The 17,826-nt window shown below is 39.1% G+C and overlaps 1 protein-coding gene across 1 annotated transcript in view; it reads right to left on the reverse strand.

Annotated features, from left to right (window-relative positions):
* Nucleotides 1-17,826, reverse strand: part of LOC140236162 (myotubularin-related protein 13-like) — a 124,571-nt gene that overhangs the window by 27,419 nt on the left and 79,326 nt on the right. Inside the window, exons 25-29 of the mRNA XM_072316129.1 lie at nt 14,889-14,951; nt 5,269-5,467; nt 4,331-4,527; nt 3,524-3,790; nt 1,337-1,372 (exon numbers count right to left, since the gene is read on the reverse strand). Of these exons, the coding sequence (XP_072172230.1) occupies nt 1,337-1,372; nt 3,524-3,790; nt 4,331-4,527; nt 5,269-5,467; nt 14,889-14,951 (762 nt within the window). The remainder of the gene's footprint in view (nt 1-1,336; nt 1,373-3,523; nt 3,791-4,330; nt 4,528-5,268; nt 5,468-14,888; nt 14,952-17,826) is intronic.

Genomic DNA, 17,826 nt, shown 5'->3' on the forward strand with positions numbered 1-17,826 from the left:
TTAAAAAATAGGATAGGAAGTGATATTATGAAGCACCAGTTTAAGGATGATACGACGATGATTTCTGCAAAACACCCAAAATTCCCCAGGATATGACAGATGGGTTTCATGCCTTGTACCGCGAACCCTCCCAGCCGCTGCTGTTCACGAATGTTTGTTACAGACCCCGGTAGTGTGGGAATACCAGGCTGGCCCGACTTCTGTATGTTGTACATACTGTAAAGAATTGTGTACAGCTCTATCACTGTTCTGTATGTAAGTACATGGACCTACACACATCCACAGAGTCTCAACTGAAGTGGACCACTACTGATTAGGATACACTTTGATGCATTTACGTGACCTGCTGCAACAAAAGGATCCAAAAGTCATGGGAGGTCAATTTTCTGAAAATGATATGACATTATTCCCTTACTCTTCTGCTTTAATTTCGTATATAATGTGATTCATACAAAAGTACTCGGTTGTGGCAATATCGATGATTTCATGAGACCATGTTGAGTGGTCTAGGAAATCAGCATTTCGAGAAAACCGGCTTCACAAAGTTTTCTTTCCGACGCAGTCGTGATCAAGGGGAGGTAAGACAGTTTTCACCTCTTTACAATAGAAGGTATGCTCCTAGCAACCTCCGCAATGTTCATTCAAGCTTAGCGCCAACGGTCTACGCACGACCAATCAGTATCCAGGATGCCACGCACTGACCAATAAGATTACTCCCTTGTTGCTAGGGGCAGAGTCTATCTGCGGCGCTAAATCCAAATCTTCGGACACATTTTTATTCCATTCAAACTCGGAAAAATCATGGCCCTGAAAAATACCATTTTCTGGTCTTCCTTAGATCATTTTTAGCTACAAAATTTCGGCAGATGACAGACAAAATTATGTCAAAATCAGAAATTCAATGGTGTTGACCGATTTTCATAATCTGACTTCAAACTCGACTTTCTCGGCTCAGCCGTCAGCGATTTTCGGATCCTTTTGTCATGGAGGGTCACATATTTGCTGACCACCTACCAGGAGGCCCGTGCTATTCGTGGTTTTTTAATTAACGCTGGTGGGCGGCAGCTAATGAAGATGGATTCAGGCGGGCCATCCTCATGTCCCCACGCTACCGTGTCTTTTAAGAGGGAAGAATGGGTTAATGAGGATTGGCATCAGGTATTTCTACCCGAGACAGAAACAAATGCCCTCTTGCCAAAAGTTAGTACCTGTCTACAAGGCATTCCGGCCTTAACTGACTGGTTTTAATTGCTCTATGATGCCATTTTTTTTTTCAGCCACTTGACAAGTTATTTTGAAAAAGAAAAAAAAATATATATATATATCCACACTGTACCTCTTCTAAGCGTAGCTACTCCTACATCAAATAAACCTGTACCAGCAGGGGGGAGAAGAATGTCAAAGTTAGAAGAGATGGGGGAAAAGAAGCAGAAAAAGTACATTGGACATTTAAGAACGTGAAAACAGACCACAAGGTACAACAAAGGGGTGTGGGGGAAGGGGGAGGGTAATACCGTGCAGTGAGGGGTTCAAGGGCGTGGCAGACGTAGGAAACAGTCCTTGAACATCAAAGTGCAATTTGCTTGCCTTTTTTTTTTTCTTTTTTGCAACTTTTGTGTATAAAGAGCCCACTTTGGGCACTGATAAAGTTTGGAAAGTTTTGCTCTTTCAAAGAAGACTATGGCCTTAGCGTTTCTGCTCTCCCATTTAAAGTGCAATATGCAGAGACAGAAACATATTTCTTGAAGCCAGAGAAAACAGATTTCTTTACTGGCATAATATAAAATAGATTCATTGACAGAAATTTGTTTAGGGTAAATGAAAAGTATAAACATGGAATGCTCTTTTGCTGTTAATTGATATTTTAAAATCAATGCTTAATTGATGCTTATAAAAGCCAAGTAGGCAGTATAAACAAGTGTCTCAATGTTATGACGTTACGAAAAAAACTTTCAAGAATGCACAGAAATAATACATAATGGCGGAAGAAAGAGTGTGAAAAGAACATTTCACATGAAAAGTTTTACAAAGGCAAGAATATTTCACACGAAGAGTTTTGCAAAGGAAAGAATATTTCACACGAAAAGTTTTGCAAAGAAAAGAATATTTCACATGAAAAGTTTTACAAAGAAATAAATAGATGAAGTTTGGTAGAAGCAATGCTTGACCATTCAGCAGCCAGGGTACCCATAACCACCCCTCAAGAGAATACCCTAACCACCAAGGGTGCCAGCAAGGGTGTGTTTGTTTGTGCCAATGTGTGTCCTAAAGGATGTGGGGAGGTTATCAATACACACACTTTTTTTTTCTTTTGCCTAAGCTTGTATCTTCACACAGTGTACACTGCAATCTAATTTCCCGAGAGCCATGTCTTCTGAAACGTGATTGAAATTGACTTCAAATATAACAAAAACTTGCCACAACTAATTTCAACTTGAGATTAATGACAAGGACCTAACTTGGTATAAAGATCAAACTCAAGGGAAGATTAATCTGTATTTTATATTGTGTTGCTTTAATGCAATAACACAAAAAGTATAATACCTGACTTTAGTATCTTCACATTACAAATCTAAATTCCCAGTGATCTTACAATAAGTTTCATGGTAAAGAGTAATATCTCGTCAATCTAATCCAGATGTGAAGAAAGACTGATTATTTGCAAATTTCATTGCTACCTAAAATTTGCAATCATTTTTTTATTCCCTGCAACTGATTTAGAATCAGAATATGTAATCACCACAGTCCGAAAAGTTGTAGCTGATACCGGTCGCAACTTTTTGTTATAGAAGGATTTGAAATCAATCGAAAGATTGTGATTTATGTGGGGGACTTAGTATAGATTCGAAGAAATCACAACTCCTTACACGGTTCAAGAGTTATTGCTTCCCCCATAAAGTGAGCCTGAGATCGGCATTGATAAGAAACCCCTGGGTGCTAACGGATTTATAGCGCACTGCTGGCATAATCTTTGTAGGCTTTAGTGGTACCAAAAAGACATTGGAAAGGAGGTCATAATGCAGAAAGGGAATAGATGAAGCGGGAACATATGGGAGAATGCAAACTTCAGATACAATATATATATGTACCACAAATACGGCGTTAAGTGGCAAAAGGATAAATAACAAGGTAACACAACAGCACCAGAAATTAGGCGATGGAGCTCGTGTTTGTTGCTTGTTTATCTGCATCTCTGCTCTGACTTTTTCCCTCGGGCTACACGGGATATGTATGCTGTGTTGGAGTAAATCATAATTTCTGCAGATGAGCAAATTTGGACAAGAAGGGGTTAAGGACAAGTTTGCTCCAGAAGGGCAATGATGGGTGAGAAATAAAAGAAAACCGGTTGGAGGTGGGAGGGGCCAAGTGAGAGAGGGGGCAGGTGTGGGAGGGAGCAGAAAGGAGAGTAGGGATGGTGGATGAGGGTAACAAGACCTCAATAAACATTGGGTAAGAGTTTGGGAATATGGGGGGGGGGTTGGGGAGGGCCATCAAAAAGGGCGGGGCTGTCGCTGCAGCTCACCTGGCTTGGAGGTGCCATACGCCTTCGACCCCCCGCTGGACCGCAGGAACCCCCGTTGCAGCAGCGTTCCGCTCCCATGTTGCCCCTTGCGGGGGCTGATTGTCGGCGTGCCGTCTGGCGTTTCGCCTGAGCTGGTGGGGGGTAGGATGGCGTTGAGACTGACGAGCGAGTCGCTCTTGTGGTAGCTGCCATAGGGCGTGTTCAGCACGATGGCTGACAGGTACTTCTCCTGCTCCAGGCTCTTGCTGGATCCCGAATCACTCGCACCTGCCGGAGCAGAGAAAGAGCAGGGGCAAAAACCATGAGATGAAGATGGAGGTTGATTGATGGAGACAGGCAAGAGATAATGATGATAGTGATAATGATGGTGATCGTGATGGTGATGATACTGGTGGTGATGATGGTGGCGGTAGTGATGGTGATGGTGATGGTGATGATGATGGTGGTGGTGATGATAATGATGATGGTGGTGATAGTGATGTTGATGGTGAGGGTGATAGTGATGGTGATGATGACAATGGTAATGGTGATGATGATGATGATAATGATGCAGATGAAAATGGTGGTGATAATAATGGTGGTGATATTGATGATGGTGGTGGTGGTTAGGGTGTTAATGGTGATGGTGCTGATGATTTTACACAAACTAAAATAGTTTCAAACCCTATTATATGTAACATTTCTTTTAGGAAAGATATGCCATAAAAAATAAATTCACTACTGCCAATTCTCTACTGGAAAAATGGTTTCTTCAGCAGTAAGGATTGCCTCAAAAAGTGAAGAGTTAATCGATTCTTGCAAACTCACTAGAGCCCTGGTTTTGGGCCCCCCTGATCATCCCCATCACGCCCTTCCCGTGGAAGCCGCTGGAGCGAATCAGCAGTCCCTTGGTCCTCGTGTGCCGCCAGACGATGGCCGGGAGCCGCCCGTGCCGGTGGCATTTGGCCAGACGCCGGATGCTGTCGTCGCTGAGTGCTGACGGTACCACAATCAGTGCTGGGTAACTGTGGTGAAAAAAAAACAAAACAAAAATAGGGGGAAGTGAAACATGAAAAATCTATAAAGCGTGCAGGGACTGCACTAATGCAATATCATTCTACACTGTGTTTATTGCCAAGTTGTACTACTAATAATCATTTCTACTCAATAATGAAGACAATATGCAAAATCAAAATTTCAAAGCAACATATCTGATCATTTTATCAATGAGACTTACGTAAAACCAGAACATGACTATGTATTTTTGTTTATTGGTAGTTACAGAATCTGACGAAAGAAGAGTACAATGTTGTACTGTACATATGCATGATACCTAAATTGCACATGAGGGAAGAATTCATAAAACAAGACAAACTGAAGACCTGAAAATTAGTATTTTATTCTAGTACATAAACCAACAAAAATAACAATTAACTGTTAATGTTGTATGTGCTTGAATTGGTAGGCACACTGGAGTGTTTTCTTTGACGATTGACATGTATATTACAAACATAAGTCTGGAAACTTATTGTCGATGAGTAGAGATTGTTTCACATCCTTAGTCCCTATAGTGTCACCATAGCCGTTCTGTTGGACTGAGGAACATTGCTACACCTGAGTGGGCTTAAATCTACAGCTATGTACATGTAGGTCAAATTTGGATGGACTACTGAATGCTGATGAAAAAGCTTGGCAGGTTAAAGCCATTAAGAGCCTGGGGCAGGCAAGGGGTTTACTTATTGTTAGCTGTGGAGCCCCCTTCATACCTTCTCGCCACCTCAAACTTAATGTTGACCTCCGAGATCTTGAACATGTCGCCCACTCTTGGTCTCGAGATGGCGCCATTACCCAGAAGCCCCAGCCCCAGGCGCTGGTAGTCTTGGACGTACAGCCTGTCGGCCAGTTTGTCGACCGTCAGCACGTCGTTTGGCTTCAGGGTCGATGTCCCCTCTCCCTCGTCGATGACTGTTCAAAGGAAAGAAAAATTTCGAATTAAAATATAGGAGATTACAGCGACTTCAAAGGGATGGGTATGAAATCAAAGCTTTTAGCCAGCCTTATTTATTACAGTGAACAGCTTGTTTGTTTATCATTTCCAAATGAATGACTGGGAAAAGAGTCTAAACAAACAATTGATGAATTCGCTGGCTTGACTGTGTGGACTTTTGATGGTACTGTTGGCAATATTAAGAACAATGTGATCCTTGTTTGCATGAACATGTAGATGAGTTACACACTCAGTAAAAAACTTACTTCACTGCATGAGCACTGAAATGTACATTCAACCAGTCCAAACTTCTCTGTCAAATGTGTTATACGAAAGATGGAATTCCAAAATATTTACAAACGGAGGTTAGTAATGTACCTTGTACGAGTGACAGTGCTTTTTTGATAATCATCTTGATGTATAAACAAAAACCAGCTTGGGTGTAAAGGCACAAATTGCTCATCATAAATACTGCTACAATGTCCATGAAAAGTGTTATTAATTTCCATAATGAGACCACATATGGCAGACCCTGATTTCCAAATAGAGAATTTCTTGAAAAATTAGGAAATTCACTGGCAAAACTAAAAGTGAATGAATAAGAAAGTGTATGCACCAAGGTTTATTTCAAGACAGCTTTGTAATGATCATCCGATTTGTTAAAAGTGGTAATATTTCTTGCAGTAACCTTTAGATATAATCTAATCTCTGCTGCAAATTTTACAGATGCGTGCCAACTATGTATCATCCCCAAGTTGTGACTGTTACCAACTATATAATTTCTTAGAAAATGAATGCTAATTTCATGTAATTTTCTTATCTTGCTATATTTGTCTTGCATTTTAGGGTCCATATCTTTCTATGAAAGAAATGTATACAATGATTCAAGCTAATTGCTTGTGAAATGAAATTTTTCAAAGCATAAATGGTTAGTTCCTTTTGGACTGTGTACAATTCTGAAAATAAAATGCAGCTTTTTCAGAAGATCTTGTGCAACGATCTTTGAATAATTAATTTGAGTCTAAAAAGAAACAATAACAATTATTGCTGTAATGTTTTACATGAGGCAAAAGAACCGTACCAATTATTAGCATGGAATGAATTTCAGTGCACTGTGAATATACATGAAAAGTAAAATGACATGTGCTGAAAAAAAATTAAGTCTTTCTTTCTTTAAGCATTTACCTTTGCCCATTTAATAGCACTGAACATGTTTTGCTTCAAGATTTTAGCATTAAAATTGCTTTAATGTCAGGCAATATTTGTAAGTATGCAGTAACAAATAAAAAAAAAAAAAATCCTATCTTGAAATATTATCTTTTCAACTGCAGACAACCCAATCCTAAAGACAGAATCAGGGTGTAGCGTACATACAACTGTGCATGTCCTGCACGTTATCTTCTTTGCAACACAAGTTTTAACAAGCTCCAATGGATTACATTGCATAAAATTACTCAAAAGCAATGAAAAGGAAAATAAAATGAAGAAGCAAACTCAATGATTAGCTATAAATTGTAAAAGAGAGAGACACAGGTAGGTTGCTATCAAAAGGTGACAGACTCGCCATGCTCAAAACGTCCATCACAAATGTTCCATGTTACACGTAAGAATGTCTAGAAATGGGATGAACTGCAGTTATCTTCTCTCAGCAAATAGAAACAACTCAACGATTTGAAAATAATACGAAGGACAAATGGGTCTACAGATGTACAGAAATTACCAACATAAAGTCAGTTCTCTCTATTTTGCCTGTCTACACTGTACCACAATAATTCAGAGGTTAGATACACGAGCATTTTAGACAAAGCATGCTAATATGGCTCACAGTAGGTAGCTGTATCTCAAGACCATCTCTCGACATACAGAAACATACTGGGTGATGGGCAAACACTTGGTCATATTTGTGTATTATACACAACAACAGCACATTCCACATATATTTGTACACATGCTCTTTCATGGTGTACAATGCCATATTAAAGACCAGGGGGGCGTTTCATCAACGAGTTCGTCGGAGGTTTTCACCGACGAATTTGTTATCAGCCAATCAGACGCAAGGATTTACACTGACAACTGTTAAAAGCTAATGAAATCCTTGGTCTGATTGGCTGATAGCAAATTTGTCGGTGAAATCTCCGACGAACTTGTTGATGAAACGCCCCCCAGAAGTATACATGTACAGTATGTGGCATGACATTTTCTTGAATTGGAGGTAACAGCCTCTTCTGCGGCATGAAATTTTTCGCAAATTGCCACTGGCATTCAATGCAAAAAGTGAAGACAAAAACATTCGCAAGCATTTTATTTCGTGTATCTTGGCTGTCATGAAATTTGTGAAATTCACAAAATTAAGATGCACACTAAAATTTCTGGTTTTTACAGTTCATTGTATATGTATCTCTCTACCCACAAGATTTAATACCGCGTACACAATACACGTACATATCATGGTGTCTTTTTGATCATGAATTTCACTGGCTAATCGACCAACATCATACAAACCAAACAACACGCTTTAGATGTTACTGGCCGTAACACATGCGATGTATCATATTGTATCAACATATTCGATATGGAAAATAACCACCTTTTGCTTCTTGAAGGAGGATAACCCTTTAACATATTTCTCATTTCCCTACTGCGGTTCTCTGTCATTGTTACCGCTTTGAAAAAAAAAAAGGAGCCTTGCAAGATCTCAGATTATACAACGGACACAACCTTGTGTATGCTCTACAAAATATGAATGAAAGATGCAGCAGCGCTGATGTGCAACTTGCAGAATTCGTGACACAGCTTAGCTTTGCTTGTAATGCTTCTGGATGCCAAGATGGCAAGATCTGCCCCCCCACGGAAGAAAGCAGTAACTGCATAGCTGCTGAGCTGAGATAAATGCGATTTTGTGTTTTTTGCAGATTCTTTAAAAACACAGAAACATTCAAAAATAATTTTGTGGTATGATTATGCACCATACCTAGTTGTCTAACAGTACCTAGGAAAAAATGATGTTTCCGTTATTTTTTAAATGTTATTTAGGAAAATGCAGTTACTGCGGTGGCTCACCCTTGATTCTGGGTAGTTTCCCCACGGAAAAAAGCAGTAACTGCAGACGGCCAGGAGTCTGCTGTTTTCCCCATGGAAAAAAGCAGTAACTGCACATGCCACATGACCATAGGAGGAGAATTGTTACCACCACCAGGTTATAAAGTTCTTCTACTTTCTGGTTAGTCTAGATCTATAAGATCTAGGACCTATCGCTAGGCCTAGACTAGGTCTTGTAGATTGAATGGCATTCTGTGTAAAAATAAGGTAGACACCTATGTACCCTAATTGAACTTTGGAGTGCCCGGCCTGGCCCCTGACACATGACCCTGGACTAGACAATAAAGTCAAGTCTCTTCGTCTTAGATCCTAGTCGAACTCTGACGTTACACTTAAGCTAGACTACAGATCTATGCCCAATGTTAGTGCTAGACCTAGATCTATTACGTTAGATTAGGCCTACTGACATTTTGTCTAACAGTAACACTAAACAGTTAATAGATTAGAATCTAGATCTACAACATCTCTGTAACTTTAGATCTGGTAGACCTATTTTAAACTTTAGGGCCTACATCTAACGTTAGACTAACGTTAGTGCATTAATACTAGTGCTCATCTCCCTTCAATATATTTTCAGCTCACCTAGATTTTCTGGTTCTGGCCAAAGCCATGGCTACCATGACTTTTCCTCTGCAATTCATGATAGATTTACAGGCATGCCTGGACCGCAGAAACTGTGTGACAGCATGGTTAGCACTGGCATGATCACTCAAACTGTACCAGACCTGCAATACTGTGCATGCAAGTGATGACTGTGATGTGATGCAATGTTTAGCTAGTTACTGTATGCTGCAGAATTTATGCGCATGCAGCTGCTGCACGCGTATTCTGCACTCTGAGCGCGCTGAGTCTGCCAGGTTTGCTAGTCTCCAGAAAGAAGCTTTTTCTACAACTTGTCATATGATTCCCTGCGGGCAGAGTCAAGTTACTAGTGAAACAATCTTTTTATATCTACTCTCCTAAATTATGGGAGAAACTGCTGTTTACATTGTTAAAAAAAAATTAGTAGAAAAAATAAATGGTATTAGGGAAAAAAATATACAGGAAGGACTATACAGAGTCTGAATGATAAAGACTAAATTGTTAGTTACTGCTTTCTTCCGTGGGCTTTGTTAGTTACTGCTTTTTTCCGTGGGGAAACTTGCAAAGTTGAATCAACTGGATGCAGTTACTGCTTTTTGCAAAAGTGAAAAATTGTATTTTTGGTCACTTTCATTTTTCTTTTTGCAAAACTGACCTATTAACATTGGAGAGCATTGGGTAAACTATTCATTTTTGCAAAAAAGTAAACATTCATAAAAATGTCAGTTACTGCTTTTTTCCGTGGGGGGGCAGAGATGTGTACCAGTAACTTTATTGCATTCACTTTTATGAGTAAAAATACACCTTTTGTTCCAACTGAGTATATGGCCCAACCTCGCCTCAGCTGATACTGTATGTCATCTGACCTTATTTCCATCTATCTTGTGTAATAATATTTCAAATTGTATTTCAATGACAGATTCTACGGTGAAATATGATATGTAACTTTTACCTTGTATTTTTTGTTGATGCTGTATTTAATTTTTCAAGATGTAAAATGCAAGCGTTGTAGACTTGAAACTTAACTTTTGCATGTTTCTTCTTTTTTTTTTCTTCCAAGTCTTTGCATGCTGTGTGTGCCAGTTGGCACAGAAAACCACATAGAATTGTACAAACAGTCAGATGACCATGGCACGGGAAGGGTCTATTTGCTAATTTAGGAGCTAGTTTAGCCTGCTTTATTTCTTGCCCCCAGCTGGTCCTGGCCATTTGTGAGCAGTAGAGGGTGCTACACAATTAATCAACACCCATTCAGAGTGTGCCCATTCATAGCATGTACGTTCCAGCTTTACAAGGGGGGTGGGGGTGTCAGTGGCATTTAGAGGGGGGCATCAGGGTCTGAGGGAATATTTCTAAGAAAGCTCTGATGATCCAGCGTGTGGTCAGTGAACATTCCAAAGTGACCAGCAGCACGGTCATAAAGTTTCAAAATTCTGCTGAATTGTGACAATTACATGAATCTTGATTAGTGTCTGATGGATGAGCCCTGTACATACTGTATGCTAGACTCTCATAGAGCGGAGCAGCAAAAGAGGAAGGCGCCCTCTTTTGGGTACAGCAAGTAATGCTTCATGCACTATGTGACTGGCCTCTTGTGTGACACGTAACTTTGTGAAAATATGTCATGTGTCATGTGGCATTGAACATGCAATTGTGCCAACGGTAGAGAAGGGGGAGAGAGTTGATGGGATCATGAACAAAAAAGAAGCGAGAGAAAAGTGAAGACTAAACTACATCATGTAGAAGTGCCTGTATCATAGACAGGTATATTGAAGCATATGGGTATATGAAAGGCAAAATGATGGAAATGAGCTTACTATCTACATGGTGATGAAAAACTATGAGATATAAAATTTGCAATTAACTCAAGACACAGGAGCTTGCATATGCAAAGAAGCAAGACAGAATGAAGCAAATAAAACAAAAAGAGGTGAAACATGGATTACACAGAAATTGACGGAGAAGAAAAACAGAAACACAGAGAGAAAAAGATAAAGGCACAGAGAGATAGAGAGATTTCATGATAGATTTATATTCAAATAGAGATGTAAGCGGATAGAACAAGACATATCACAGAAGAACAAATAGACAAATACAATGTAGATAGGTATATAAATAGATGGATAGATACAGATAGACAGGTAGACAGATAGATAGATAAATAGATAGTAGATATATGGATAGGCAGATAAATAAACAGAAAGAAAGACAGATAGAAAGATATTTGTATGTAGACAGAGAGATAGATAGACAGATAGACGAATACATACAGATATAGATGTAGAAGTAGGTAGATAAAGACAGACAGCTGTAAAGACAGACAAACAGACCAAAACAGACAAAGATGAGCATTAACTGCCATAGCTGTAAATCATTTTGTCTCTGGCAAAGTTACAGTTAGAATTTTCAACCTATGGTGTGCATGTGTGCGCGCCCATGTGTGAGTGAGTGTGTAAAATCTGCACAGTTTTAATGCAAGAGATGCTTTATGCATAGCTGCTGCTTGCAACACTGGTTGGAGCATGATACACCTCATTTCCACCAAAAACGGCAGAGAGCTTTGTGTGTTATCCACAAGATGTACTCAGCTGATCACCCACCCCCCCCCCCAAAAAAAAAAAGAAATGTGAGGCAGTTATCAGTTAGCATACTGTATATCTCATACATTTAGCGTTTCTCATATTCCACGAATCGGGACTTCCCGACGACTTCACGAGTGGTTGAATTCCTGATCATGGAGTTAAGTACTGGATGAAGAAATGTATGTACATGTATGCAGACATTTCACATTCATATCAGTGAATATTTTTGCGTGTCTTTACACTTATGGACAGCACCAGACTCCCCAAATTCCTGAAAATAAAAACCTCACGAAACATTTGCTGTACACTGTATATGATGCACTGTATGTTGTGCAAAATGGACACATCATTATGTGCCAGTATTTGCATTTGACCTAGTCTTGATCTAGGAAAAGATGAATTCTTCACGAAGCTTTGTTAACGCCAACAGGAGCTGTAGTAGGGAGCTTTAGATTTGCGGCGCAGACATTTGAGACAACGATTGCGCTGGACGTTCTCCTCTTCCCTGCATCGTGTTGAAAAGTAGCTTTAGATTACGCTGGGACGCAACGAGTAAAAAAAATATGGCGCCCCCATATGATGGGGGCATGAAGTAGCTCTCTACGTCGTGAACTGAGCGAGCGTAAAAATAGTCCACAACATGTACTGAAAAACTCAGAAGACGCACGCTATAAATGGATCGACTTGACGTGCGTTTCTGCGCACGCTCAGAACATTTTTTTTTTCCTCTGAATGTCCCTGTCACGAAAATCTAAAGCTCCCTAATGAAGCTAAGCGGGGGTGGCAAAGAAGTGGACGGATGAGGAAAACAAAGACGAAACAGAAACAAAGTAACGGTGCAGTGCTTTTCGAGCAGAGTCGAAATTTTCCTGCCGTTTAATTCGTCAAGTTCGGCGCCATACTTCACCTTGCAAGGGATTGACGAAGGACGAAGCTCGTTTTCGCCTCAGCGACCATTTGACTACAAGACAAACAGACAGCGTTTAGTATCTTTCCGCTTCAAAAAAAAAAAAGTCACTGATTAGTCCCTAAAAGCACCTTGAAATCTACTTACGCCAGTCACGTTTGTCAATTTATATTTCCAATCTGCAAAATTGATGCAAGCAGCTTTTTCTGCCCTTAAATATCATTGTATAATTATTTTCTACCTGCCTTTTATAGAATTAGGTTAACCATTTTGACAAAGTACACTAAAGTTGTTAGTTGTACCACATGGATGGCTGTAGAATATAATAATGACAAGCTTAATTATAATGACGTATACTGATAAGCAGAAGATTATTGATGAAGATCTCAACTTTCTTTCTAATAAAGTGGCTTGCGATCTAATGTCTATGGTCTGATATCAATACATAAAGCTGAAATGGAATATTTTGATGGAACCTAGCTACACTGTACTTAAAAAAACACAAGATTTTATGACTTTTCATTGAATTTACACCGACATATCCAAAAGCCTCTGAAATTCACAATGACGATTGTTTGTGAATGCCTGTAAAAATTAAAGTTTCAATCAAAAACATCACTAAAGATACCTGCTAAAACTAAAGCACCCGTGATGGCTGCTAAATGTTTTGCCAATGGATAATACATAAGAGGCTTGCGATGCTGTTACATACTGTTCTAATTTGGGCTGAGATGGTAGTAAACAACAGAGGGCATTATGGCATATATAATTTGAGTTAATGAGCCCAAGAACCAAATATGAATGAAATGTATTGCCATGGGGTGGTAGCGGTAGTGGAGCGAAGGGGGGGGGGGGGGCGGTGAGTCTGATCATCTTTCTCTTTTGAAAACACCTGACAGTTTTTTGTTGTTTTTTTAACAGATATCATGCCCCATGCTCATTTCAAGTTAGTTCTACAAAAACTCGGAGGAAACTTCTATGAATGCAAAAAGTTGTGTTCAAGTTAGGCATCACTTCTGTCTTAACATGTACAATATGTACAGTTATAACCGCTTTTCAAGTAGTCTTTAGAGTATATGTTTTGTCTTATGATACACAGCAAAAGGATAAAGTAATTATATGCAATATAGAACTGAAATGATAATTTGCATACCTGATGAGACTTATTTGGCTTTCTATGAATCATGAAATATTCTTCATCATTCTTAACTACATAAAATAGTCTATATAATAAAGACATCTTCAGATAGAAAATTATTTACAAAATTCAGTTTAATCTACTTGTAATGGCTTGGGATATTTCAGTACCATACATGTATAACAGGGTGGTCCAAAAGGGGTTCATTTTAGAATGTCACAGGGACTTGTTCACTTGTCTTCTAAGAAACATGGACCATCCTAGCCTCTTTGCCTCAAACTGAAAGACAACTGCTGAAACTAGGAAACTTGCAAAAATTGAAACGTGTCTATGAAGTTGCTTAAAAGTATAATAGAAGGTGTTTTTTTTTTCTTTTAACTTGACTTACTCATTTACCACAATGAAAAGTTTAAAGAAGGTTGACGTAGCACCAGGGAGGATCTAGAACCCTGGAGTTTCCAGGGCCCTCGGTCCAGCCCCCAGACCCCAGCCACATGGGATATTACATGGCATACTCATTACAAGTGCTGTGGACACACGGTACATGTATTTACATTGTACATTGTACACTTATAGGAAGTTTGGATTTTTTTCCCTGCAACATACTAAAATGTCAAAGTTTTGGATCATCCTGATGTACACTGTATAATGTGTACAGAAGAAAAACTATGGCATATCATTTTCCTATGCTTCGTGCAGATTTTGAAGATGTTGCCAATTTGAGGATTTTTTTTTTTTCTTAATCATGCATGAGCAGCATATACCACTGCAAAAACCCTCTCTATTCTTGGCATGATAGAGCTGGTAGTGTAAGGAAAGTTTTACAAATTGTCAGCACTCAATAAAGTTTGGGGCATCAAGAATTGCATATTTCACAACACCGGTGTTTATAAATTGTGGATTTGATGCCCAGAATAAGTAGACAAAAGGAGCGGAATTGATTGGTTTTTCTTTTTTGATGATGTACGGAAAGAAATGCTAATTGTTTGGGGGAGAGCTTGGACTCGTGACTGATTAGTACGGTTATACTACTAGTCTGTGCTTTGTTGAGAAAGAAAAGAGTGAAGGAGGGTGGGTAGGGTGTTATCGACCTTGGGGTAGGTGGAGTCCGGCGTGGCCCCGTTCCAGAGTCAGGAACGAAGACAAGCGAATGTCTGTCGAAAAGTCAAAGCAGAGAGACATGACACTTTCACATTCTACAAAAACATCGTAAGAAGCAATCCACGTTCAGATTTTTCCTCTCTTTTTATACGATTCCACACCATGGTTAAAGACTCGGGGGGCATTTCATGAAGGAACTTGTCGGATAAAATATCTGACAAGTCAATTATATCCGACAAGTTTTGAGAAATTCTTTAGTCTGATTGGCTGATTTACATGTCGGATATAATTGACTTGTCGGACATTTTATCTGACAACTTCCTTCATGAAATGCCCCCCTGGTAGCATTGGGATACCACGGAGTCGGAAGGCTGGCCTGACTTGGATATATTCGAGATATCCCCGTAACAAATTATCCATCGTAACCTTATCACTGATCTTTATGTAAGTACACACACAGCCGAAGAATCTCAACTAGAGTCGACCTTTATCGATAAGTGTTCATTTCATTGGGTGGTAGAAGGCTTAACAATACACCATGTATTCTTTCTTGGGTATAGTATGTACATGGCCCTGAAAAGGGCCTACCCACTCTCAACGTTTCGGCAAGCATGTTCTTGCCATTTTCGATCTAAACGTTTCTCTCGAAAATGGCAAGAACATGCTTGCCGAAACGTCGAGAGTGGGTAGGCCCTTTTCAGGGCCATGTATATACCCAAGAAAGAATACATAAAGTATCGTTAAGCCTTCTACCACCCAACAAAATGAACGCTTATCGATAACGATCGACCTTGATACCTTAAAATCTGTTAATGGCTTGATTCACTCTATTCATGACAGCCAACTTGAACAGGATGTGGAATCGTACTTCAAGAAACTTGTCCTGCATTTCTTTATCTTTTTTTTTTCATGTTTGTACTTTCTTTTGAGAGAAAACTTTCCCAAAACTTTTATACTGCTTTCCTAGCTTTTTCACTGCAAATGTTGAGAAAGCAAGTGGTGTCAACATTTTGTTCTGTATTAACACAATGTGATAATCATGCCTGATATTTTTTTCCATAAAGAAATGCAAATTTTGAGCGCTCCTGGTAGATTTTGCGTACATCTTAACTGAGAGTAACACATGGTTAAGTATGGGATTAACCGAAGTTCAGGCTCCATCTAGAATTACTATTCGTTTATGATAACTAAATATAACTTTCTTCAAGATAGGGGATAATGAAGAAACATGATTGAAAAAAAGTTGATGTACTGTAGCATTTTATCTGTAACCAGCATTTAGAGGGGAAAATAGTTAGGATTCAAATTTCTGACTCTCTTTTTTTTTTTTAGAAATGTTTGGGTAGAAATACTTTGTGACTATCCACAAGCAACTGCTGTGTAGCTGACCTTTCTTTGGTCTGTACTATTGAAAGCCAGAATTCAAACTCCCAAAGTTCACACCTACATGGGTGATGGAAGTCAATGTCATGTTTTACGGCACAATACGACAATTATATGAAAACGCACAGACAAACAAAAGAGAAATTTGCATAAAAAATGGAAGAATCAGCCACTGTAAACGCAGCTGGACTTTAAACTAGTAATGTCAAAATTAATGATAAGATGTCTACTTTCGTTTCATTTCAATTCTGAACTCTGTCACTTCCAAAACACAAACAAATGAGCTCTTCTTTGTTACTTGCAATTTGATGAGACAAGGATTATCTTTTATTCACTGTCAATTTACAGAAACTATATTTTTGTATACAAAGGCTACAGGAGAACTTTTAGGGGGCCTCACTGTAAATTATCTCCTTTTGAAAAAAAAAAAAAAAATGCCTAATCAACATTTTATACCGTCTACCCTAAAGAGAAAAGTGGGTAGGGAGGAGATTAAATTAGATGAGGTTGCAGGTATACGCTCTGGCAAAATTACAGTGTGAATCTTACGTGGGCCACTGCTTTTTTTTTTTTCTTCTTCCACTTTCAGTGTGAGAAAGAGGATATTTGATGTGATTTTCATGTATGTGTATATCGTAACATCACCTACTTCTTGGAAAGGCAAATATCTTGTTTTCACTAGACATACATGTAACAATAGAAGTGACATATCTGCAAGAGCTCTGGAGCAGCTACTGTCGAGCAGTCCCATCACAAAATTTGCGGAGAACGTGGCCTTTGATGAAGGGACTAAAACTAAATTCAACAGCTGGAAAAAAAGCGCCTACCACCTTCACTTTCTGGCAGAAGATTGGCGTCGGATCAGATCTCTACCTTAAAATATGTGTTTGGGAGCTTTCGATAATGCATAATCCTCACAAATGAGGCCAAAACAGGAAGGGGAAAAAACCAGATAAAAAAGGAATCAAATGTCCTTATTCCCTTTATCACCAAAAAAAAAAAATAAAAAATTGTGTACTGAATAGGACAGATTTGATACGGAAAAGGACATGCATACATCAACCAGTTTGCATGATGATAATACAAGCCTACACTTGTATACATGACGTGTTGGGAGCCATACAAAGGAAAACTGTGAGAGTGTGAGAAGAACTTATTCATGCATATCATAAACATTATAGAAACATGAAAGGTACAAGAAACCAGGATTCAAGAGGGCGCTATTGAATGATGGCGCTAATCAAGGCCATCTTTATTACTAGAAATAACTATGATACAGAACTGTTTTTTGAAAGATCTGTACGTGGTAGGCAGAACCTGCCACGAACACCGGCCCAATCAAAAGACGAACCGAAATTGACATTATTTCAATAATTTTGGACATATTAAATACACAAACTGTTTCTACTTAGAAGTTCAGGGGCCCGTTGCATAAAAGTTACAATTATGGTAACTTTGCCATCCAATGGTAACTTCCATGGAATTCTTGATTTTGATTGGCTGTTGAGTATTGTTGCCATGGTAGTTACCATTGAATGGCAAAGT

Source organism: Diadema setosum, chromosome 12 (assembly GCF_964275005.1).
Source record: "Diadema setosum chromosome 12, eeDiaSeto1, whole genome shotgun sequence".
In the NCBI taxonomy this organism is placed as follows: Eukaryota; Metazoa; Echinodermata; class Echinoidea; order Diadematoida; family Diadematidae; genus Diadema; species Diadema setosum.